At 47.5% G+C, this 25841-nt stretch overlaps 1 protein-coding gene across 2 annotated transcripts in view; it reads left to right on the forward strand.

Annotated features, from left to right (window-relative positions):
* The first annotated feature begins 769 nt into the window (after positions 1-769).
* Positions 770-25841, forward strand: part of VSTM4 (V-set and transmembrane domain containing 4) — a 115334-nt gene continuing 90262 nt past the window's right edge. For both annotated transcript variants that reach the window (XM_050805353.1, XM_050805352.1), the window contains exons 1-2: positions 770-865; positions 8371-8772. In XM_050805353.1, coding sequence (XP_050661310.1) covers positions 811-865; positions 8371-8772 — 457 coding nt within the window. In that variant the 5' untranslated portion in view covers positions 770-810. The remainder of the gene's footprint in view (positions 866-8370; positions 8773-25841) is intronic.

Raw genomic sequence — 25841 nt, forward strand, 5'->3', positions numbered from 1 at the left:
ACTGACATTCGTGAATCGGGTGCTGGGGCAATGCCTTAATGGGAATGGTTTCACTTGGTCTTCCTAAACACCCCAGGAGGGGTGGGCCCATTTCCCTATTGTACAGGTGCAGGAAACTGAGGCACATGGAGATTACGGAACTGTCCCAGGGCCTGACCGTGGCGGGGTTCAGCAGCATCGGGAAAATCACTTTAGCCCAGGTCTGGCTGAGGGCACCGTAAATAGGCACTTCTGTTAACAGTTTCCACATATTATGGGATGGTCTGTGTGGACCCTCTCAGTTTTCCAAGGGTCAACACCTCGGACCCCGCCCTCCATTTCAGGGCAGCAGAAGGGGCTTCTCCCCACTCAGCGTCTCCTTGGCTCCGAAGGGTCCTGTGGAGTGAGCGCTGGAGGCCCAGGGCCAGCGGGTGAGTCTCAGGCCAGAGGTTCCCTAGACGCGCCCCCACCCCCTGGCTCCCAGATCCCGCCTTCCCTTAGGAATAACTGCATCTGTGGGCAGGGGACCGCCGGTTGCCTTGCAGCAGTGTGTTCTCCGAGTCACCAGCGATCACCTTGCAGAACCTCAGTGTTCTCATCTGGGAAATGGGGCTGGTGAAAGGAGACGCCACAGATACTGGAGCTAACCGATCGCGCGGCTGCTCCCGCGCCCGGTGCGGGCCTCGGGACCCAGCAGCCCCCGCCCTGCGTGGCAGGCGGCCCAAGGGGCGGGCCGGGGGCGGGCGCGGGCGCGGGCGCCGGGCGGGCTGGCGGCGGCCGGGCCAGGCGGCGGCGCTCTCCCGCGTCACAGCGCCGGGCGGCGGCGGGGAGATGCGGCTGCTGGCACTGGCGGCGGCCGCGCTGCTGGCGCGGGCTCCGGCCCCGGGTAAGCGCAGCGGGGCCAGGCGGGCGCGGGGAGGGTGGGGGCCGGGTGGCCGCGCCGGGGAGGCCGGGGCTCCAGGCCTGGTGGGGAGGCCCCTCCGGGCGTGGGCGGGGGGCTGCGCTGTCACTGTAGCCGGCGCGCTCCGGTGGGCTCGCCGCGGTCTGGCGGGCGCGGCGGCGCCTCCCCAAGGTTCAGAGGACGCCTCCCGGGAGCGCGGTCCCCGTCCCGACCTCGCCTGGGGCTGGGCACTCTCGCAGCAGCCGCGATCTTCCCAGCGGCAGGCCCCGAGGGGAGATGCAGCAGGAGCGCAGCCGAAGTTGGTCGTTCGCTTTCCTTTTTTCCACAGCAGTCAGGACACATAACTCTTGGCAGGTTCCTCGGAGCAGCAACTTCCCTTTCACTCTCTTTGGAGAGTTACTCCGAAGACAAGTCAGGAGCGGCTGGATCTGCCTTGGCCAGGAGGTGGGGAACGGGGACTTGCTCATGGGCCTTTTGAAGTGACCAGGCCTGATGAGAGGGGCATCCACGGCTGGATGCAGCGACGCCTCTCCCACCAGCACCTTTCTTTGAGGACAACTTCTTGGTCCACACTAGTGGCTTTCTTTCGGGTTTTACTGCTGCCACTTGTAAGTGGCTTAAGAATTTTCCCTCTTTTTTCCCCAGAGCCCTGTCCGGCTACCTCAGGACAGTACGGGCCGTACTGGCTGGAATAATAGTAATAATACAGGTATCGATGGTCACTTTTCCTGGGTGCCTATCTGGGCCTATCTCATTTAATCACAACAGCACTTCCAAGTAATCATGACTACAACACGTTTATATATCCAAGTATTAAAACAAAAACAAAAACAAAAACAAAACCATGAACTTGATTAATCTCACCAGTAACCTCTGAAAAAGATGCTATTATTATCCCCATTTTATAGATGAGGAAACTGAGGCTCAGGCCCGTGAACGGACTTGCCTTAAGTCACTGGGCTTATAAGTGGTGGAGCTGGGATTTGAACCCAGGAAGCCTGGCTCTGGGCTCTGTTGATAACCACTAAACTGTGTTGCCATTGTTTTGAAAATTAGGAAACTGATTCTCAGAAGTAAGTTTCCAAGAGTGATCTGGGTACCAAGTGGTAGAGCTGGCATTTGAGCCAGCATTAATCCATAGATCCCAGTCTGAGGAGGAGGCACTTGGATAACAGTGGGAAGAAATCCATCCACTGTCCCCCAGCTATAAAGTGCAGCCAGGCTCCCAGTAAACCTGAAATCCTTGCTGCGGGAAATGTACTTTTTCCCGGTTGTCACTGTCTTGGCTGGAAAAATGAGAAGTTTGCCTTGGATCGTGGGCAGGGCCAGTTCTCGTGGTCTCTGTGGGGTAGCCAGCAGCCAGTGGTCCTTCCCTTCCCAGGCTCCATGACCACCTTCCTAATTGCAGGAGCTGTCAGAGTGGATGTCCCAGAGCTTGGCTTCTGCTGGGGATCAAGGGCATTCTCATGTTTCCAGGGGCCCTTGGGAGCCTTGAGAGCTGGAATTCAGGATCCTTTAGAGTCTGCCCTGGCTGTGCCCAGGGTCAGCCCTGAGGAATGAAAAGAGCTCCTGCTTGTGGGACACTCACTGTGTGCCACCCACTCTTCTAAGTGCTTCATTCATGACTCCTCACCACGATCCTGCTGGGAGGGGCTGGCAGACCCATTTTATGCATAAGTACAGCTTCTTAACTGCTGCACTTTTCTAACTCTCTATTTTGGGACTGAGCAGGACCCTAGTGGTCACCTGGTCCCATGTCTCATTTTACAGGAAAGTAAACTGACAGACAATACATTTACTATAGCAAATCTGTAGGCTTGAGTGCTGGCTGAGCTGTCTTTGAAGCAAGATGGCCTAGGTTCGAATTCCAGCTCTGCCACTTACCATGTGAGCTTGAACAAGGGCTTAGCCTCTCTGTATGTCAGTCCTCTTGTCTATAAAATGGGAATAAACAGAGTATCAGGATAAATTGAGAAAATACATATAAAGGGCCTCGAGTTTGTACCCAGCAGGTATTAGCCTCTATCATTGAGCAAGGTGATACTTTTATCCTGGATGGACCTATTTTCAGGTGATAGGCTAATGTGAGTGAATAAGTCTTCATGGGCTAGGTCTGGTATCACCTCTGCTTAGTGCTCAGTAAATACTGGCTCCTGGTGCCAAAGACTGTTAAGTAATACAATTGTATTTCTTTCAGAGATTTAGCTGTATGAATTCAGACTATCCTTTTAATAAGAAAGCTCACTGTTGCTGATCAGTACTGACAGTTTGCATTCCTTATAAACTTAGGGGCTCTGGTCTCCCTGAAGTGAGTGGGGGCAGTTTCTTCAGGCAGAGAGGAAGTGGGAGGCACAGAGCCACCAACACATCCCTCACCTGCTCAGAACCAAGGGACTGTGCCCACCTCTGCATCCCAGATGAGGCTGGTGCCTTGTTGTGTTAGCTGTCCTTGCTCCCCTGCACCTGGAAGTGGCCATCTCCCACTTCACAATGAGCAGGTTGTCCTATTCAGCTACAAGGGTGTCCTAGGCTGTTTTCAGAGTTGTGTTAGTCCTTTTCATGACATTATTCAAATATAAACAAGGGAGTTAGACACCTTAACTTTTATCCACAGGAATTTGAGATTCATCTACAAACATAACCAGCTACATCGCTTGTGGGATCCAGTGTCAAATGAAAATGTGAGGCTCCTTGTTAAAATGTATTAAAATTTCAAGATAGTAACAGCAGAGATTAAACCATGCTGGGGGAGTGAGGCCTTCCAAGCATGGGGTACTGTGTGCCTGCAGGTCATGGGCCCACGAAGCCCACTGTACTCGCAGGACAGTGTGCATGCCACTTTCTATTGCTCCCACCTCCCCAGTCTCAAGGCATGCAAACTCTATCTGTATTTTAAAGGTGCTTTTGCATTGGCACCTATGCTTACTGTGAAAGGCATTATTTTCCCATTTTTCAGACGAGGAAACTGAAACTCCAGGAGGCTCACACCTAACAGAATCAGGTTTCCAGCCTGGCTCTGTCAGATGCCAGCCTCTGGCTCTCTACCCAGCCCTTGGCTCTCTACCGAGCCCCACCAAGCTGCTGCTTCTGTGTCTCATCGTTTCAGCTACCTGAGAAGGCCTGGGACCATGAACATCCCAGTGCTCAGCGCATGTGGTGCCCAGGACTACCAAGTCCCAGAGCATGTGCTTATTGGAGACATGGGATTCGCTGCAGCAGGAATCCTGTCCCTCTGTTTGTAACAGTCTCTTCCCTATCAGTTTTGTTATATTCCTCCTTTAAAAAGTGGCCTTGGGGAACCTGATTGGGGTAGGGAATACCTTCTGAGGACCATGTGTTGGTAAGGGTGTCTGTCAGGCCACAGTCGGGTACAGTTCACCAGGATGAACTGACCTTTCCATTTCTAGCCTGTACGGGGTCCCTCCTGCCTCACGACCTTTGCAGAGGTGGGGCTCCCTCCTTGGAAGATTGCTCCTTGTTGCTGCCTTGAACTTTATTTTATTAGTTTCTACTGAGTCTTCAGCTCAAGCTCACATCCCCAGAGTCCCTTCCCCTGACTCCGAAGTCTAGATCAGGATTTTGCCGTGATTTTCTTAAACCCTGCACTTTTCTCTGTGGCACGTGACACTGTAGTTATATTCTCCCATGTCTTTTCCCCAATGAGTGACTGCCTTACCCACTGGACTCTCCACTGCACAAGGTCAGGAATGTTGTCTTCTTCTTTACAACATGCCTGCTGCATGAGGCTTAAGCTGGAGGAAGCAGGAACTGTAAGTAGAGAGGTACAATGGGGAGGGGGACGATGGGTCTACCTCCCACCTCAATTCTCCACAACACAGGGTCACAAAACAAGAAGTTAATTTCTTCTTTGGGCCAGAGTGACTTTGGCAATCTTTCCTAGGCCAGGAGAGGGAGGATCTGCCCTGCCTGGCTGCTCCTTCATCTACCTGGTGGAGAAGGGGGCGAGTGACACCATCGGATCCTGCCCCTCTGACATGCCAGGCATGCATGGACTGTCATTGAGACTGAGATCCAGAGGGAAGAGCCTGGGCTCCTGGGGGCCCTGCACCCTTTCTCCTGCCTCTGGACACTGGTGCACCTACTTCCCCTCGTCCTGTCCTCTGATTGCCATTGGTGTTCCCTCTGCTGAGCCCTATGGTCCTGATGACTGTAGGGGGAGATAACGGACTACCTCTCTCTTAGTATTGAAATGAACACCCAACTGGCTCACATTTGCCAGCCCCTGGGTGCCCTAACTGCATTCACTCTCCTCCCTCCTGCCTTGCCCCATCTCACAGTTGCCTGGATACATGTGCCACCTTTGCTGGGTTTAAGGCAGCCACGTCCAGGGCTGGGGAGGAGAAGAATGTTACTTAAGGCACCCAGCTTTGCTGAGAAGGCTTATCACAGGCACAGGGACCCCACAACCTGAACAGCTTGTGTCCTCCAGAAAAGCTTTCAGACTTGGCGGGGGCCTGTGGCCATCAGAGTTCTAACCACACCACCCACCTCCTGGCGCTGAAGGTGGCAGGTAGAGTGCTGGAATGAAGCTTGCTGTGAACAGGGCTGGATTAGTGTGCTTAGACTGTCATAACAAAGTACCATAGGCTGGGGTACTTACACAACAGAAATGTCACATTTTGGAGTCTGGAAATCTGATCAAGGTGCCGGCAGGGTTGGTTTCTCCTGAGGCCTCTCTCCTTGGCTTGCGGATGCCACCTTCTCCCTGTGTCTTCACATGGTCTTCCCTCTGTGTGTCTGTGTTCTCATCTCCTCTTCTTATAAAGACCATTGATACTAGATTAGGGCCCAGCTTAATGAGTTTATTTTAATTTCATTACTCCTTTAAAGACCCTATCTGCAAATACAGTGCCATTCTTAGGTCCTGGGGCTAAGGCTTCAACATATGAATTTTGGGAGGACACAATTCACCCCTAACAAAGGTCTTTGCACTTTGGTGGAAGAAACAGATGCTTGTGCCATTTGTAAGAGAATATGGGGCAAAATGAAGGCAGGGAGGTGCACCAATAGAAAAAGAGGGTTCATCCTGGGAGGCTAGAGCATAGTCCTTTCCCTTTCCTGGGAGCCCCTGACCCTGTCCTGAGCCACAGAAGTGGAAGGTTTACTAGCTTGCCTCCAGGATGGAATCTGGTCTCCCATGGGGACTGGAGCACTTGGCACATCCTTCTGGTTTCAGTCACTATAAATAATCCCTCTTCCATGTAGCGTTAATAGGAGGATCCTGGGGCGTGGAGTCCCGGCTGCACTCTCATCCCACCCATCTTGTTTCAATTTCCTGCCTTCCTCAGCTCTCCTGGCCTCTACTGGGAAGCTCTTGAGGGCGGGGTGGGGCTGGACTTCAGTTCTGGAAGCCAGCTGCTGCATCATTGCTGGTCTCTTTGCCTGCCCAACCCCTGGCAGCTGTTGGAGCTGGGTCAGCCAGTGTCCTCCAGCTGCTGCATTCCTCACCAGGGAGCTCTTGCGGTGGAAGCTGTGTGGACTTCACACAGGGTTTCAGCAGTGAGGAAGAAATGTCTTCTGACTAATTTAACATGGCCCATGGGCCAGCTGCCTGCCAGGTGGGCGAGATGCAGGGGTACTGGTCGGGCCAATTCCTCTTCATTTGCCTTGCAGGAGGGGCTTCTGATGACAGCGGGATTGCTACCAGAGTGGGTCCCTCCTTTGGCTACACATTAATCTGCAGCCCTAAGTATCTCCCAGGCTGGCTTTGTCCTGCATCCCTGTAGACATAGAAGACCTCATACCCATCCAGCGGAGAGTCCAACTGAGCCTTAACCCTTTTTTTTTCTAAGCTCACTTCCATATATATCAAAGACTTTGGCGTTTTAATCCCTGGGGACCTGTGAATGGAACCTTGCATGACAAAAGGGACTTTATGGGTGTGATGAAGTCAAGGCTCAAGGAATTACCCTTGAATATACTGTGGGCTAGTGCTTGTCTTCTGAGAGATGAGAAAGAAAATTAAGGAAAAATGATCCTCAAATCATCTGTCTTGAGGTGTTCAGTTATTAAATCAATAGTTGAAACTATGTAGGAGGACGACCTGTTGCCTGGATTTTTACGATGAAGAATAGTTTGTATCTACCATCACTCCCCCAGCCCACCGCAGGGCCGCCTGCTTGCTGTCCCACAGCCTCCTTGTCAAATGTTCAGATCTTGCTTGATTTGTTTCTCCTCTTTCCTTCTTGCTTCCCTGCAGCACTGCCCAGGGGTCAAAGCTTTTGGTGACTGTGACATCTGGGGCCCAAGCCCTCTTCTGTTACCAGATGGTGGCATTTGGGAACTGAAAGCTGTGCTTTGGGATGACGGTGGGATCACCTGCTTGTGTAGAAGGGTAGAGGCGAATGGCTTCCTGGAGTGATACATGGGGCAGGCAGTACAGGGGTGGGGACATGGAGCTCGGTGAGAAGACAGCCCTGACTGGGCAGAAAGAGGTTCCAGGCGTCCTGTGCAAAGCGTCTGTTCTTGGGCCCTGCCTGCCAGAGTGTTGTGCCATGAGCACCGGGCAGCCTGGTCACACTGGGTAGTCCAGGGTGCACCATGAATCATGGCTCCTGGGAGAAGATTTCAGCACTCAGCCTCTCTGAGGTCTGCTGGTCTGGGTGGTGGAGTGGGCGCTGGGGTGGCTTCATCACAGGTCAGCTCAGGGGCAGAACAGCGGCTGGGAGTGGGCAGCCCTCAGACTGGTTTTAACTGAGGAACCAAAGGACAGGAGGTTGTGGATGGGGCCTGGAATTCCAAAGTGTCTTTTGGAGTGTTGGGAGAATCTCTCATCCCTCCTCTTCCTGGGGTTCAATCGTTCTTTATTCTTGCTCTTCAACTCTGAGAAGATGGATCCTTCAAATCGGAAATCAAGCAACCCCTGTTGTCCCAGCTCATACCCGACCTTACTACTCATCTGCCCTGGGTACAGCTGAAATAGCGGAGGCGGGGAAAAGAGCCCAGCTTCCTGGTGGACAGGCCACCAGAGAGGAAGCCCTACCCTGCCCTGCTCCAGGGCGGCTCCCCACCCACAGCACGGCTGACATCAGGCCAGGGACAAAACTGATAAAAGCAGGCCTTGGGGAGGAGCAGGGGTCAGGTGGTGAGGTGTGGGAAGTGGTGGGGGATCAGATGTGGCCTAGACATTTTTAAGAAATTCCAAAAATCTAAATCTTTTATGTGAAATTTGAATTTTAAATGTCAGCAACTAATTACAAAATTTTGAAAAATACTTCTGGGTCTGGAAGTCATTGTTTAGCATCCCCCATGGACAGGGTGGTCCCATAGATGAGACAGTGGGGGCCCACAAAGGCTCACCCCCAGAACAGCCGCTCCGCTAGAGAGGTGAGGGGTCGCCTGCTTCTCTGGCTAGGCAGAGCACCAGGATGTCCAGTGTGTGGAGGCATTTCCCGGCTCCTCGACTGTGGACTGCCCACAGAGGGACTTGGGGCACTCCTCATCCTCTCTTTTCCCCTTTTTCTCTGCAGAGGTCTGTGCGGCCCTCAATGTCACTGTGTCTCCGGGGCCCGTGGTTGACTACCTGGAGGGACAGAATGCCACTCTCCTCTGCCACGTCTCCCAGAAGAGGCGGAAGGACAGCTTGCTGGCCGTGCGCTGGTTCTTTGCACACTCCTCCAACTCCCAGGAGGCCTTGATGGTGAAGATGACCAAGCTCCGGATGGTGCAGTACTATGGGAATTTCAGCCGCAGTGCCAAACGGCAGAGGCTGCGCCTGCTAGAGGAGCAGCGGGGGACACTTTACAGGCTCTCTGTCTTGACACTGCAGCCCTCTGATCAAGGGCATTACGTCTGCAAAGTCCAGGAAATCAGCAGGCACAGGAACAAGTGGACGGCCTGGTCCAACGGCTCCTCAGCCACAGAAATGAGAGGTGAGGGTCTTGGTCTCCCTGGGTAGAGACGATGGCAGGACAGGCCAGTGAGCCCCCCTTTGCAGCCACCACCCAGGGGCTCCCGGGTTGGCTCTGTTGCACTAGAACATATCTTGTGGGCCTTTGTTGGTCACAGACATGAATCATGCTGTGGGATGAGGGTAGATCTTTACCTGGACACTGGCTAATGTGCTGTGTAGACACAGAAGTGAGAACAGAAAGGACCAAGTGCCTGCCCCAACATGGCCCAGCCCCCACTCTGGGCAAAGCCTCTTATGTATCTGAAGTTGGACTGCTGTGTGCTGTCAAAGGTAAACAAAGCTGGACCTGGGTTAAAGGGGTCAGGACAGATTTTATTCAGCAGTAGCTACTGCAGTAGAGAAGAGAGCCTGGCCTGAACTGGACTCAACTCTGATTTGTGCAGACGTGACTACTTGTTTTAAAAGGAGAATGAGTGAGTGGGGGGTAAGTGGGGACTCAGTAGAGTCAACGAGGTGTGAAAATTGCAAAAAGCAGTAGGGAGGGTTTTGGCTCATATGGAGCCATCTGGGTTTGCTAATGTGCTTATCGAAGTTTGGCTTCTACCTTCTCACAGAGATGGGGAGATGGGGGTTTTGTTTTCAGGTATTGGCTGGAACAAGCAGTAAATGCTTTGGGCAGCCTTGAGTTTTCTCAGGCAGGCACTTTCAGGAGGTCATTGTAGGCAAAGGCATGTGGCCTTGAGCCATTAGAAACTATGTTAGTATTTATTGGAGTCTTTAGGCCAAGATTGAGGCTTAGTCGAGAAGGGGCACCGAGGAGCCTGGCTGGAATTTGGCTAAGGAGGGCATCTTTGCCAGTGCTCAGCCTCCCACCCAGGTCTGTGCAGGCTTGATGGCTTTGGCTGAGGGGTGCCAGGCACCCATGGAGGAGGCACGCGTTGGGAGGTCTTGCTGTGAGTCGTCAGGCCTGGGAGCAGGGCAGGCTGGTTGCCCAGTGGAACTGATCCAAGCTTAGGCAACAGCTAGCCAAGAAATTCATGAGGAAGTGGGCAGAGGACCAGGGGTAGCCCTCCCTTCCTGAAGGCAGATAGGAGGGATGGGCAGCATTTCTGCAGTGTCTCAGCTACCAAGTGCCATATTTTAGGGTTGTCATTTTTTTATCACCAGTGTTTCTATTCAGGAAGACACCTCTCACAGTTTTAGTAAGATTTTCTATTGTGCACTAAATTATGCCTTTGATTGATTTGAAATTGAATTTAGTTTGGCACAAGATCAAGAGGATCACAAAGTACAGCTGATCGTCTCAAATACGAAAAAGCATCTAATTTCATTGTACACATATAACAAAATATTCAAGGTCTTAAGTGATGTTGTTTTGATAAGCCTTTTTAAAGGACAAAACTTAGTTGTGAAAAGTATTTTTAATGTCCTATATGAATAAGGGACATAGAGTAAAATAATTTATATACAGAGTCTTTACAGTAGTTCTATTTTACTTGTCTTTGGAGTTTGCTTGTTGTAATGTTTATAGGTACAGAATGATGTATTAAATAGAATGTGCAATTTTTTTTCTTGAGCAAATTAATTCAAGAAAACCAGTGACTATTGGCTTATTATTTTCACATAGAAAACAAGACATCAGATCATCAAGGGCTGGGCCAAGAACCCACTACAAATACCACTTGGCTCTGAAACACAAGATCTTATATATATATAAGATATATATATATATATGATATATATGATATATATGATATGATATATATACACACATATGATATATATATGGTGTGTGTGTGTGAATTGTGTTGTTTTTGGTCTTTGTGTCACAGTGTATTCTGGAGTCATAGATGAAATCTCTTGGCAGTGATGACATTCTGCCACATAAAACATATAAAAAGTTTGCTACCTTCAAGTAAGCAGAGTTATCTAGCTAGTTGGTTAATGTGAATCTCATTTCAGTGAGTGAAGCTGGGTTCAGTCTAGAACATTTGTTTGTTCCAAAAGCATGAGGTAGTTTTTAAGACTTCACTGGAAATAAGAATCTCTTTTCCCCCTTCTTCTCTTGCTCCCCACTTTCCTGCCCTGGTCCTCCGGTTTCTCTTTTTTCCCCTCCTCAGCTCCCCTTCCCTTCACTTCCCACCTCTTTTCTTCTTCCTCTTTCCTCTCTCTCTGTCTGTCACTCTTTCTCTCTCTGTCTCTCCCTCTCTGTCTCTCTCTCTTTGTCTCCCTCTCCCTCTGTGTCTCTTTGTCTTTCTCTGTCTCTTGTTTCTGCCTGTCTTTCTATCTCTCTCCCTCTCTGTGTCTCTCTCTGTCTGTCTCTCCCTCTCTGTCTGTCTCTCCCTCTCTGTCTCTGTCTGTCTCTTTCTCCTTCTGTCTCTCTCTTTGTCTTTCAGTCTCTCTCTGTCTTTCCATCTCTCTCTGTCTCTCTCTCCCTCTGTGTCTCGGTCTCTCCCTCTCTCTCTGTCTCCCTCTGTCTCTCTGTGTCTGTCTCTCTCCCTCTGTATCTCTCTGTCTCTCTCTGTCTCTCTGTGTCTCTGTCTCCCTCTGTGTCTCTCTGCCTCTCTCCCTCTGTGTCTCTCTGTCACTGTTTCTCTGTCTTTCCTTCTCCTCTCTGTGTCTCTCTCTGTCTTTGTATCTCTGTCTCTCTCTCTCTGTCTCTTTCTCTCTCTGTGTGTGTCTCTGTCCCTCTCTCTCTCTCTCTCTGTGTCTCTCTCACTGTATCTCTCTAGCTCTCTGTGTCTCTCCACTTCTCTCGCCCGCTCCCCTCTGACCTGTCACCCAGAAGTGGTTCTACCCTCTCAACAGAGCTCAGCCTCCCTTGCCATGTCTGCTCTGTCTCAACCCCTGGGCAGGGCCATGATTTGCTGATGGAAAGATTCAAAACCTTAGGAAGCAATGACCATATCTTCTAGAACATTCTATTTAGGCTTCCAGGGGACTGTTCCAAGGCAGTTAAGGAAAGGCAACCCCAAGCAATGGCCTGAAACCAGGCAGGCTGTTTGGTTTGGAGCGTGTCCGCCCCAGGCCGGGGCTGTTCAGAGCCTTGGCTGCCTGTTCTTCCTTGGCAGGGCCAGGAGAGGCCCATGGCTCTAGCCTCCCAGAGCACTTTTCCCGGGGCCCTGGACCTTGCTCCTCTGCAAGGGCCTTATTTTCCTAAATCTCCACCTCATGTTCGTCGTCGTCGTCGTCGTCGTCATTGTTGTTGTTGTTTTTGAGACAGAGTCTCCTTGCTCTGTCGCCCAGGCTGGAGTGCAGTGGTGTGATCTTGGTTCACTGCAACCTTTGCCTCCTGGATTCAAGCAATTCTCCTGTCTCAGCCTCCCAAGTGGCTGGGATTATAGGCATGCGCCACCACACCCAGCTCATTTTTGTATTTTTAGTAGAGGTGGGGTTTCTCCATGTTGGCCAGGCTGGTCTTGAACTTGTGACCTCAGGTGATCCACCCACCTTGGCCTCCCAAAGTGCTGAGATTACAGGTGTGAGCCACCTTAAATGGGAAACAAAAATACAGAACAACAAGGATGAGAGGTTCTGTGGGTTAGAATATCAAACAGGAACTCTCGGGGGGTTTGAGTGCCCCTGACCCCAGGCCTGGGGTCTCTCTTGTCTAATCTGCTCATGTCACCTCCCCCCTTTCAACAGGAGTCTCCAGCCATCCAGTGGAGAGGGGAGCTTTTTCTTGGGATTTCCTTTCTAACACTACCCCACTCTTTGCCCTTCACCACAGACTTCATCGTGATCTCCTTCCTGCAGAGTTCTTGATGTGAGATAAGATTGCTTGTCTTTCACTGGAAACTCCCAGAAAGAAAGGCTGGTGCCCGGTCTCTCCTCATTTCTGTCGTGAACACCTCACCCAGCACATGGAGGGTGATTCATGATGAAATATTTAAAGTATGACTCCCAGTGCAGAGAAGAGCCATAGGAATGTTGGCTCTTATTATCTGTCCTGATTTCCATATGTTGGTTGTTTTCTATTGCAAAAGTAATATAGTGTAATATAGTTCAATTATAGAAAACATGGAAAAATACTGAAAGGGTTTAAACAAGAAAATAAAAATGCCTTACCATATCTCTACTCAACTTCACATTTCAGTGCAAATCTTTCCTGTCATTTTATGCAAACAAAAATTTAAAACCTAATTTCAGTCTTACTGTAAAGAGTGTTCTGTGACTGGCTTTTCTGATATTACTAAATAGTGTGCACATTTTCCCTTGTTAAATATGCTTCCAAAACATAATGTTAATGATGGAATAATGTTCCATCATGCAGATGGACCGCAATTTAGCTTCCTACTTATTGTTACTGGACATTTAAAACTGCTGTAAATCTTTGTCAATAAATCTCCATGAATATCCCTGACCTTAGCATAAAGTCCTGGAAATAAGATTGCTGGGTCCAAAGATCTACCCAATTTAAAGATGGACACAATTTCAAGAAGTGAATTGACCTCTAAGATAGTTTATAAATTTATATTCCCACCAGCATTGAAAATGCCTTTTCCCCATGGATTGGTCTACATAAGAGTGTTGGTTAATTTTATGTGTTGACTTGACTAGGCTGAACGATGCCCAGATAGCAGATAAAACATTATTTCTGGGTGTGTTGGTTCTATTTCTCTGGGATCCCAGACTAATACAATCATATATACTTTTTGAGGATGATGATGATAACAATGAATGCCTGCAACAGTGCCTGGCACACAATTGCTCCTCAATAATACTTGATGAATGCATAAAATGTTCTTTGTCAAGTGTCATTAGCACGTGTTGCTGTGGATGACTTTGAAGTAGGCATGACTTGGTGGATGTAGTCACCCTCTCTGGGATGCCTCACTTCTCTTTCCCTTGACCTATTCCAATCATACATATTTTTTGGGGTCCCACATCCATCTTTCCTCTTCCGTCAATGCCTTCTTTGGGCATGCCAGCCCATGGAGTGCTCTCCGACTGGCAGCATCTTGTAGCTTCTGTTTTTAGCACTGTAGACACAACATTATGTGGTCATGCCAGTGTTTTTCAGGCTGCTGCGGCACAAGGATGATGTCAAAAATATTATACATAAAAGAGTTAGCCAGGCACGGTGGCTCATGCCTGTAATCCCAGCACTTTGGGAGGCTGAGGTGGGTGGATCACTAAGTCAAGAGTTCAAGACCAGCCTGGCCAACATGGTGAAACCCCATCTCTACAAAAATATAAAAATTAGCCAGGTGCAGTGGAATGTGCCTCTAATCCCAGCTACTGGGGAGGCTGAGAAGAAAGAATCGCTTAAACCCAGGAGGCGGAGGTTGCAGTGAGCTGAGATCGTGCCATTGCACTCCAGCCTGGGTGACAGAGCGAGATTCCATCTCACACACACACACACACACACACACACAAAGTCAAACAACACAAAAACTAAAATGTGCAAATATCTTTCTCCCACCCACAACCTAATATCCCCAGTTCCACTCCCATCCCCAGAGATAATCATTGTCAATAATTTGGTTTAAATCTTTCAAATCTCTCTCCTATTGACAATCATACACACACACACAAACACACACACATGCAAACACACATGTATTTTAACAATAGTGCATGTATTGCTTTTTAAGTTGTTATGATATTACATGTATTCTTTTGTAACTGGTATTGTATAGTGAGACAATACCAAACTGCACCCAATCATTCCCACAGTGATAGACACTTAGGAATCTTCCAGTGTTTCACCAACATAAACAGTGCTTCAGTGAAATCCTTGTACATCTTTCCAAGTATATCTGTTAGTTAGATTCCTGGAAAGGGAATTGCTGGGCCTAAGGCTAAGCATATTTAACATTTTTGTAGATGATGCCAAAATGCTATTGCTGAAAAGACTTTACAAATTTATACTCTGACCATCACTGCATGATAATGTCTATTTCCCTGAAGCCTCTTTAACAATCAATATTATTAATCTTTTCCATTATTTATCACAATAATGGGAAAAACATTTCATTGTTTTAATTTAGATTATTATATTCAATACAATACAGTGCAATTTAATTTCTGTTTTTGTATCCAATTATTAGTGAGGTTGAGCATCTCTTCACATGGTTATTCATAGTTCATTTATTTATTCTGTGAATTGCCTGGCCATAACCTTAATAATTGGGTTGCTGTCTTTTTTATATATGTGTATGTGTGTGTGTGTAGATCTGATCATTAATTTTTCTGCTGTAACATATGGTGCAAAATTTTCTTCCTGTTTGTTACTTTTCTTTCCACTTTGTTTACGTTTTCTTTTACCATATAGATATTTCACATTTCTGGGTATTTATGTAGTCAAATTTGATACTTTTTCCTTTGTGGCATTGTTTTCTAGTGGAATTTTTTATTGAAGTGTAATCTACATTTCAATACATTATACATGGTACTTTGGTTCTGTATCGAATCTTGGAAAGGATTCCCTGCCCCAAGCTTATAAAAGTGTTTTCTATATTTTTCTTTAATATTTTTAGATGATTAAAAGAAAGGTTTACTCCTTTATCTCTTTGGAATCTGTTTTTTTATATAAGATATATAGTAGCTAATTTATTTTTTCTTTACAAAAGGCTAAAATGTTATCCCTACACTGTCTGTTGAAGAAGTATTTTTCTAGGTTGAAATGTCACATTTTTCATAAGCTAAATCCTATATTTAAATGAAAACTTTGTACACTTCACCAATATAGCACTATTCTAATTATTATAGAATAGGGCAAATATCCTCGTTATTTTTTAAATTGTCTTAGCTATTCTTATATATTTCGTTTTTCTTTAAGATGATCTGGAAGATCAACTTACCCAGTTTTGTAAAAATTATGTTGGGGTTTGATTGGGATTTCATTGGCTTCTGAAGTTACTTTGTTATGGGCATATTCATCTTAGACATCTTTATGATTTTAAATGTTCCTATCCAGGAACTTGTTGTATTCCTTCCTGTAGTCAGGTTTTTTTTTGTGTTTTTTTTTTTAAGTCTTTCAATACAATTTTTTTTCACATGACTCTTGAACATTTTTATTATGTTTACTTCTAGGTATTTTATAATTGTAATTAGGATATACCATCTCCTGCTATGCGGACACATATATGTGAAGCTTTTAAATTGGTATTGCTGGTATATAGAAAGTTTGACTTTTGTTGAGTTATATTTGGCAACATAATGAGTTAACTTACTATTTCAGATGTGGTGTTTCTCAGTTGCATTTCAATGGTATCTGTGAATTAGTATCTCATTATTTTTCTAACCATATTGCATTGGCCAGTACTACCTGTACCCTTTTTGTATGACACTACTGTGAGTTTTAACCTACCATTTGGGTTTTTATCTTGACCACATCTTTCCATCTAGCCCATATAGCTACTCTTAGAGACTGTCAGTTGCCTTATTAAAAGCCAGCTTTGAGGCAACCATGGCTTTTTCATGATCCTTACTGGTTAACCTATCACAAAAACAATTGGGATTGCCCTAATAATATCTCTTAGGCTCTTTTCCCTTTCCCTTCTTTTCCTTTTCCTTTTCCTTCCTTCCTTTTTCTTTTTCTTTTTGATGGAGTCTGGCTCTGTCTCCCAGACTGGAGTGCAGTGGCACGATCTTGGCTCACTGCAACCTCCTCCTCCTGGGTTCAAGCGATTCTCCTGTCTCAGCCTCCTGAGTAGCTGTGATTACAGGCACCAGCCATCACACCCAGCTAATTTTTGTATTTTTAGTAGAGACGGGGTTTCGCCATGTTGGCCAGGCTGGTCTCGAACTCCTGACCCCAGATCATCCACCTGCCTTGGCCTCCCAAAGTGTTGGGATTACAGGCATGAGCCACCACGCCTGGCCTTCTTTTTTAATTTCTTAAAATCCTCATTTAAAAATCCATCCCAGAAACCTGTCAGAGACAGATGAAAAGTCCACTAACCTATAGCTTTTAGAACTTATTTGTCTCTCTCTCTCTCTTTTTTTTTTTTTTTTAGCAAAACACTTGCATGCCTCTAGCCATGTGACTCCTTTTCTAAATTTTCCAGGTTTCTTGCTTTTCCTTAACTGGAGTTTTTTTTCTAACCTGTGAATGGTCATCACTTAAGAAAGGTGAGGGGGTTCTTCTCTGAGGAGGGAAGGGATGGGAATGTGGTGAGGGAGCCCACTGGCTGCAGAAGGTCATTACTGGGAACACTCACCTGTGGGGATGTTGAATAGAGTAAACCTGTGGATATTACTGGGGTGCTACAGCCATACTGTCATGAACACTGATTAAAATCTCTCAGTTTGGGGGTTGAAATTGTTTATCCATATTACAGTGGAGTTAAGTCTGTGATCACAACACCAGTCCATATCACTTGGACTGTGAGTTACTTCTTTGAGTGGGAAAGAAAGGGGTGTAGGCACAGAAGTGCTGGGGGATTGCCTACAACCTGGAGCCTGTGACATTCATGCTGCACCCCTAAAATGGTTGCCCCTTATGAAGTCAGCCTGTGAGTCGCGTGCTTGTAAAATGCTTTATGAATATCATGCAAAATAAAAATCAGAAGGAAAAAAACCAAGATCAATCCAAATAAGCAGCCGACCCTAATATCTGCAGTGGTCTCTGCTTTACTTTGCTGTATGTTTCATTTTACCCAAAATCTGGGTATGTCCTCGAGTATTCATGTATGGTGATAAAAAAAAATAGGTACAAATTGTTTGAAAAAATGTACACGAATAAATGAACTCCTGGAGGAACTTCTGAAAGTGTTTGGCTAAGACGTACATACTGTATTAATTTTGAGCAGGGCATAAGCAGCTTTTATGTTTTGTTGTGCAAATTGTTAAAATATGGTAGAGAATTGGGGATTTTAAAGCGCCGGGAAGTATTAAATTGGGGTTTATCTGCAAACCAGGTATGTGGACGATCTGAGGGTGGTGCTCCTGGGTGCACCAAGGGTTGTTGGTGTCGTCATGGGGCACAAAATCATACAACAGAAATGAAGAATGAAAGGGACAGAATCTCTGGAGAACAGTGGAGCCATGCCTGGCCTTTTCACAGAATCTCATGCCAGATGAACTTGTTGATGTCGTTTTTATTACCCAATGGTAAAAGGAAAGGCAAAGAAAAAGATGCAGTTTCTTCAATTGCCTGTGCCATGTGACGATTTCACTGGGTGAGAAATCCAGCTTAGAGAGAAAATGGATTCGAAAGTCCTAAGTGACACATGGCATCGGAAACCCCTGAAAAGGTTTCTAGTGGAAATCATGAGGGTCAATGTTAGGTTTGATTTCCTTTGATTGTTTTATCAATGACATTGAAAAAGAAGCCCACATCACCCTAATGAACTTTATAGAAAATGCAAAATTGGGAAATGTTCTTAACGTCAGCGAGAAATAACACATAATAAAAATGATTCCAGAGCGGTAAGAAATATAGGCAGGAAATAACAAAATGAAATTCAATTTGAAAAATGGCACAGCAATACATGTGGGGAAAACAAATCTCAAGCATTGCTGGATAGGCACAGGCTGGGGGGCAGGGTGGGGGTGGGGCTGCAGGGAGGCTCTCTCTGTGAAAGGATTCGGAGTGGTAACAGCAGCAAATCAGCCGTGCATTTGCAACATGAGACTGCATCTCAACAGCTGGTGTTGTTTCCATCCACGTACAAATCGACCTGGAGCCCCTGAGAAGGAGGCAATTGTGTCGTAGGTACTACACTCGTGAGACCCTACACAGTCAGCTTTGGGAAGCTCATTTCCAGACAGACAGATTTAAGCTAGAGAAGAGAAGCAAATGTGATGAGGAAGTGAGCAACCCCCTTCAGAGACAGGATCCATTCTTATCAAGGAAGCTTTGCTTGGCTTAGTGAAGAAATACCATCAGAAAATAGTATTGATGATGTCCAGCAGCGCTAGGTGGATTCATTTATCCCTTCACTCAGTGTGCGTGTTATCAAACACCTACTGCGTGCCAGGCTGTTGGAATAATGGAGATCCAGAAACACATGGGTGGATCCATCTATAGGGGTGGCAGACACACAAACACATGGGGTTTTGCAGTGTGAGTGCAGGGGACAGGGCACTGTGGGAACACACTGGAGGGTCCCTGAAGAGCTGAGGGAGAGGGCAATGTTGGAGATGACCTTGGTGGTTTATGTGGCGGCGGCAAGGACATCCAGGGGGACAGGCACTGCAGCTCATGCCAGGGCTTTGGGGACTCTGCATTAGGCGTGGAAGCTTACAAAGCATTCCAAGCCTCTTGAATGTTGGCTCCCTGGGGCATGAATCTGGGGGGAATCAGATTAGAGGAGAAGGAGGAAGTGGGGTCTTTTGTGGTTGCATGAGCTTGAAATGATGGAGGACTAACTCTGGCAGTAGGAATGGGGAGACATTGAGAGGTCAGATGTGAAGTCTTTACTGACTAACTGGATGTGAATGATGGAGCGAGCTTTGGGATGACACCGAGGGGTCTAACTCAGTAAATATGTGTAGCAGCTTTCACTCATTCATCATGAGCAGGCCAGATGCAGGTGTAGCTTCACTGCAGGTGAGATGTGATGAAGTGGAGTGCATAATAATGCCCTGCCCAGCCCCAAGGCTGGTGAGGAAGAACAAGGCCTGAGGGCTGTGTGCCCAGCACTGTGGGGGCATGTAAGGCTGAAGGAGGTGGCACAAGGAAAATGGGATGAGAATTGAGGGAGCATGAGCAGGGGGTTGGGGTGATTTCAACAGGAAGGTGCACTGCTCAGCCATGTCTCCCTCTCTCCAAGGTGTGGCTTATTTACATTGAGAGTGTCCAGGGCATACTGAATTGGAACTTGTTTCATACCTGGCAGGCATCATAGCCTAGTGTTGGGATTCCCAAATGCTCTTGTTTCTCTGTGCCCTTAGGCCAGAGAACAAAACAAAAACAAGAACCCACGCAAACAAACAAAGACCAGTTAACAGTTTTGCTGAAGTAGTTGAGTCACAATTTTAGGTAAGTATTGAGATGCAGACAGCTTGTTCTTGTCCTCTTTAGGGTAAACTCCAAGGACACTTTTGAAATGAGGTGATGATTTCATATTTTAGGGGGCCAAAATGTCTCATATAAGTGAAAAATAATATATAGCTGGTTATGGTAAATATCTTTTCAAATAATGATACTTCCTGAAGAAAAGCACTTTGCTTTGCCCTGTGTTGCACAGGCTGTGTCCGCCCATGTCCGCCCTGCATACTCAGTGCTACCGGGCCATGTGCTGAGTCTCAGGCCTGCCCTTGATAACTTCAGCTGCTGTCTTCCTGTTTCTGGCAGGTCTAGGGCCTGATTGCCCCTCTACTCACCCTTGACCCTTTGCCCCCAAGTCTAAGACGTTGCAGTTTGTTTTCTGTCCTTTTTTTTTTTAACCTTCCTTTACTCCCCAAGCTTTGGGAGTCTCTCGACCTTTGTGTCTCCTCCATTGTGCTTGACATCCCATCACCTCTAGATGTTTCTCCGTTGGGGACAGATCTGGCTTGGTCCCTCTGGAAGCACAGATTCTGTAGACTTGCTTAGCAGGAGGAGGCCCCCGGTGGGCCCGGGGCAGGGCGAACCCTTAAGCTTGCTTCCTTCTTCAGGTGCTGCCTGGAGAGATTCCAAGATGAACCATAAGTGTCCAAGGGGCTCCTGGTGAAAGATGGGCCCCAGCTGTAGCCCCGAGTGCCACGTGTCCTAAGGTTCCTGTGGAAAGCGTTGAGACAGGTTTGCAGGGCCATAGCCTGAGTACACTTCATGGGCCTTCACCCCAGGGAGTGTGTGCTGCTGTTGTTCACAGGAGTGATGTAGTCATTCGTTTGAGGTTCCTGCTCTTAGAGAGGCCACAGCTTTGATCCCTAAGTCCTCAAAAAACATGATCTTTAGCCGGGCGCTGTGGCTCATGCCTGTAATCCCAGCACTTTGGGAGGCTGAGGCAGGTGGATCATGAGGTCAGGAGTTCAAGACCAGCCTGGCTAACACGGTGAAACCCTGTCTCTACTAAAAATATAAATATTAGCCGGGCATGGTGGCAGGTGCCTGTAATCCCAGCTACTCAGGAGGCTGAGGCAGGAGAATCACTTGGACCTGGGAGGCGGAGGTTGCAGTGAGCCGAGATTGTGCCATTGCACTCCAGCCTGGGCAACAAGAGCAAAACTCCGTCTCAACACACACACACACACACACACACACACACACACACACACGGTCTTCAATGGCTTTTCAACCCAATCCTACAACCCAAAGATTCAGAAGCAGTCTAACATTCTGAGCCAAAATAAATCTTCCTGCTTTTAGATCGAGTGGTCTTTATCAGCAGTGGAAATGCTAATAATAGAAGCAGTTTGCAAGGGATATCTCCTGAAGTTTAATTATAATTCACTCTAAACCCAAATAGTGTATTTTAACAAGCCAAATTGTTATTTCACTTAAGATTATGTAAGTAAGGTTTAAATATGGAGAGTGGACAAAGCAAATGGAAAAAACTCTGTCACCCTAAAAGTATCTGGGGGCAAAGATGAAATTATAATATGATTTCTCATCTGACTGTTTAACCCCAAAATGTGAGAGGAAATTTAGTGATTAGATCTGAAGTTACTACCACAGGGAACTGATACTTCAAGTTTTAGTGGAAGAAATTAACGAAATAATTCCTTTTTCTCTGGAGACACGGAACAGATAATTAGGAATGAGATTTACTAAACATTTAGGGCTTCTGCTTAATTAAGCAAGCACACATCATGGTGTTTAAAGTGTCAACAGGTCCAGACACTCAAAGGGATCAAATTGACAACTAGAGTGTAATTTAAACACCACTTTAAACAATTCTTCATCATACCTACCCTCATTCCAACTGCCATGGTCTTGGAAGAGTCTAGATTAAACATTTAATCTCACAAACATTCAGGAAGCCCCAGTTTATGAGCCTGTCATCACTGTGCCTTGCCCAAAGAGAGGTACAGATGGAGATGTTTGATGCCTGCCCTCCTGGGGCCCCAGACTCAAAATGTAGGGGAGAAGCCATGGTATAGATATGGTTATAGATTTAATAAACATTATGGAGGTAGCAAGCAGGAAGAGTGTGAAAGGGCCAGATGAGGGAGTGAAGCTGACATAGGAGTAAGGGAGATGAGGACACATTGTTGGGCCATAGGAGAAGGTCACATAGAGGATGTGGGACTTCGCTTGGGGCACAGGAGAGCTTCAGCAGACAGCCATGGCTGTGCTGTTTCACTAGAGAGGACAGCCTGCTCAAAAGTGTTGCAAGAGGCCAGAGAGGCATGCAAAAGTAACTCAATGAACTTAGATATATGTTTGCAGTTGGTGGGGGTCAGGGGTTGGCAGCAACAAGAGGAATGGTTGGAAGGATGGACCCGGTCAGGGAACTTGGTACCAGGGACCCTGCCAGAGTCTTCTGAAGTGCACCCTCACATGTTACGTGGTGCATGTACACAGAAGGGGCCCAATGATGGCTTTTTAGATGGAGGAGTGAATGAGTGATCCAAACTCTGGTACCAATGAAAATGGCAACTAGGAATGGGAAGTAGTAGCAAGTGCATATATAGCCCTATCCTGGACTTGTGTGTGTAGAGGACCAGTGACCAAGCCCTAGGTTTCAGTATTTCCTAGCTTCTCACTGGGGACATAAAGATGGCCTTTGTGCTCTGTAGCTCCTTCACTTTCAGGATGTGGACTTCTTTTCCAACCGCCTTCCCATGGGAAGTCTATTTCATTTTTTTTGTTTGCCCTGTTGCTTGGTTTGCTGGAATTTGTCTTGGACTGGATGCGTTAGGAAAGGGCGGCATCCACTAGACAACGCTGGAACTTCATTGTTTCTCATCAGCTGCTGCCTGTAGGTCACTCAGAGGTCCTACTGACATATATGGCTTTATTTGAGCCCCAGGGGAGACTGCCTTTGACCTAAATCTTGGAGAGGTAAGGGAGAAAGGAAGCAATAGGCCAGTGCCTGAGAGCAGGAACAGAGAAGGTCTCTGTGTCTCTCTGGGGCTGCAGTTGCACGCCCCCTGCCCCCCCAACCCCGAGAATGTTGCTCCAGTTATAAACAGTAAGGACACAGCTATATTCTAAGAGCTGTTTCTTTGGGAACCATCCCATCCATCGTTGAATAAGAAGGGAGTATGAACTGAATACACTGCATTTGAATTTGGGACAAAAGTGTTGGCTCATCTTTGTTTTACTTAAGAATCTTTTCTTCTGCATACTTCACATCACCATCCTCTTCCAGCCCCTTTACATTTTCCTGTCCTATCAACCTGTGTAAAATGCTGCCTGAGGGAACTGGGGTGGGGTGGTGCTTGCTCTCTCCTGGTGCAAATTAGCAAGGCCTACTTGCCAGGGATCAGGCTCCTAAACTTCTGCCACTTCCTTTCAACTTGAGGGAACTTAATAATCAACTTCTGTTTAAGAAGAATCACCTTCTGGTTAGGAATCATCTTCAGACTTTCTGCTTCCATCCTGTAGGAAACTAAACTCCCAGAGCCCATAAAATAAATCATGACAGACACAAAGCCTGCAGCTCCAAGGCCAGAACTTTATGGAGAAGTTAGCCTCTGCAGCCAGGTGTGCTGGTGCATCCCCACTGCTTCTGAGGCTCCAGGGGAAGGACTGTTGCTGGACAGCGTAGGACCCCCTGACCCTGGCTCCTCTCCTAGCCTTCCAGAAAGTAATGATGTCATAGTCCTGGTAAGGTGGCCTTACCCCACTACATAACATTCTTTTCATTCATTCATTAAGAGTAACTATGACTTGAACTATGGGCCAAGGAGGATTCTAGAAAGTGAAGAAAACAGACACAGATAATGAACAAGGTAGAATAAGTCATGCTGTGGTGCACAGTGATGGATTTTAAAGCCACACATTCCATAGAGAAAGGGTGTGAAACAGATCACCACTGGAGGAAAGCTTCAATTCAAATTGTCTCCAGTTTCCAAGACAGGCAGGTGACCCCTTGGGAAGACACATCCATCCTTACACATGTTCTGTTCTTTTCAAAATCATTGTTTCTTGAAAGCTCTGTTGTGCACATCATTTTCCACATTGAGACATGCTATTTAAAGGTGCTCCTTTAGGGTCCCTTTGAAATGGGAATAGTTCCCTTATCCCCTAGCAGTGCATGTGATAGGGGTGTGGCTGGCTTCTTGGGTGCCCCGCTGCTCAAACTCTTAGGGGCGCATACAGATGGGCAGGAGCTGTGGGGCTCCGACCCCACTGGCAGTGTCCGGGGGTGAATGTTTATAGCTCCTGAAGCCCCAGTAGGCATGTGTTATGGTGCGCTCTCTTACTTTGCTGACTATAGGTGGCTTGTAGCTCAATTAGACCCTCCACTTTGTGTCAAGGACAGAGGGCTTTCTGTATCCCAGGTTCTTGCCTTGGTGTACTGGAAGAATCAGATCACATGTGAGCTTGGAGAATAAGTGCAGTTTTATTGAGTGCAAGTAGCTCCCAGCTGATTGGGGAGGTAGAAGGGAGACGGTTTTCCCCTGGAGTTGGGCTGCTCTGTGACCCCAGCTCTCTTCTGACTGCCTTGGCCAAACTCTGCCTGGTGCCTCGTCCCACTGGTTGATGACCTGCCTGCATGCGATGCCTGTCTGTGTGCTCTTCTGCCGGTATGCTCTGCTTCATGTTCTCTGGACAACCAAGCTGCTTGTGTCTTCTTCCGGTGATGTGCTCCTCTCTATGTCTGGCCGCATCTGTCTCTGCCTTGCTAGGGTCTCAGGTTTTATAGGCCCAGGACTGGGGCGTGGCAGACCACAGTGGTCGTGGGAAATGTAACATTTGGGCAGGAAATGCCTGTCCGCACCTAGGTCCGTAGGGGTGCAGCCCTAGCCAGGGATCACGCCCTCCTCTACCCAGCATGCTCCTTCCCCCTTTCCATGTTATTCAAAGGGACCACACTCTTCCCCTCCCAGCACTCCGGTATCACTTAGTAGATAACACTTCTGTGGCAGGGTCACTCCTTATCCTTATTGCTCTTGTTTTCCCTGGATTAAATAGAAGAGGCATTGGTTTAGTTTAGAGTTCTAGACCCTCTCCTGGATTGGACGGGACACTGAGGCCCAGGGCCTGGTTTCTCACAGCAGGAATCTCCTCTCCCACATCTCCTTGTACTCACTTCCCATCTTTCTTCTAGGAGTGCACATGACAGAGACTCTCCAAGTAGGGTCCTCTGGCCTGGAGCCTCAGAATTTCCTGAGAGGTGAACTTTCTCGTCAGGCAGAGTCCCAAACCCTCCCAGAAACTCAGGGGCAATGCCTGGGAGTCTTCATTTTAACAAGAGCCCAGTTGATTCTTCTGCTCAGTAAAGTTTAAAACTATGGCTTTAGGGCACTAATGAAGGCAGCACCTGCTAAGATCAAGATCTGTAGAGTCAAGGAGAAGGCTTCAGCTGGCCTGGCCAGTGTGGGCACGGAAAGGGAAGGCACGTCTCCTGAGCCCAGCTGCCCGCCTTCCCTGTACCCTGGCTCCTGCTCCCTGCTGCCTCCTTCTTCCCCTTGGCCCGCCAGGGCCCCACCACTTTCCTCTCAATCGAATCCTGCATTCTGGAAGGCTTTCCGTCTCAGAAATGTGCACCTGGCTTTGGATATAGCCTAGAGTTGCAATTTAAGCTTTGTTAATTGTAAGATTCTTTGTTAAAGGAATTAGAGGCACCAGTGGGAGAGAATTTCAGGAGACATGGAGCCTTCCCAGGACCTCTTGGAATTTTTGGCCATCGCTTTCGTGGGTGAGTGAGGTCAGTCTAGACAAAGCATGTCAGCATCCTCAGTGAATGGGGGACCCCAAAAGAACCAGAGGCCCCTTGGCACCCAGAGGGCATTGTCACACGGTCTTGGTGTGAACTCACCTGTGAAACATGCCCTCCCCAGGGAAGTGTGCAGGGCGTTCTTTCCAAGCCAGGAATTAGGGCTCTCGGTTTTCACACCTCTCTGAGTGATGGTTTCCCCCCAGGTCCCATCAAAGGGGACTTGACTGAGGCTCTTTCTTTCCAGTCTGCTTCCTCTAGACATGTGACTGATAGAATTGGTTTGTCTCAGTACCTCTGGGCTACGTTCTTCCAGACTGTTTGATCCTGTGGCCACTATCTTCAACAGAGGGGCAGTGACATGATGGATTTCACAACTTGT

Source organism: Macaca thibetana, chromosome 9 (genome assembly GCF_024542745.1).
Source record: "Macaca thibetana thibetana isolate TM-01 chromosome 9, ASM2454274v1, whole genome shotgun sequence".
NCBI classification, from domain to species: domain Eukaryota; kingdom Metazoa; phylum Chordata; class Mammalia; order Primates; family Cercopithecidae; genus Macaca; species Macaca thibetana.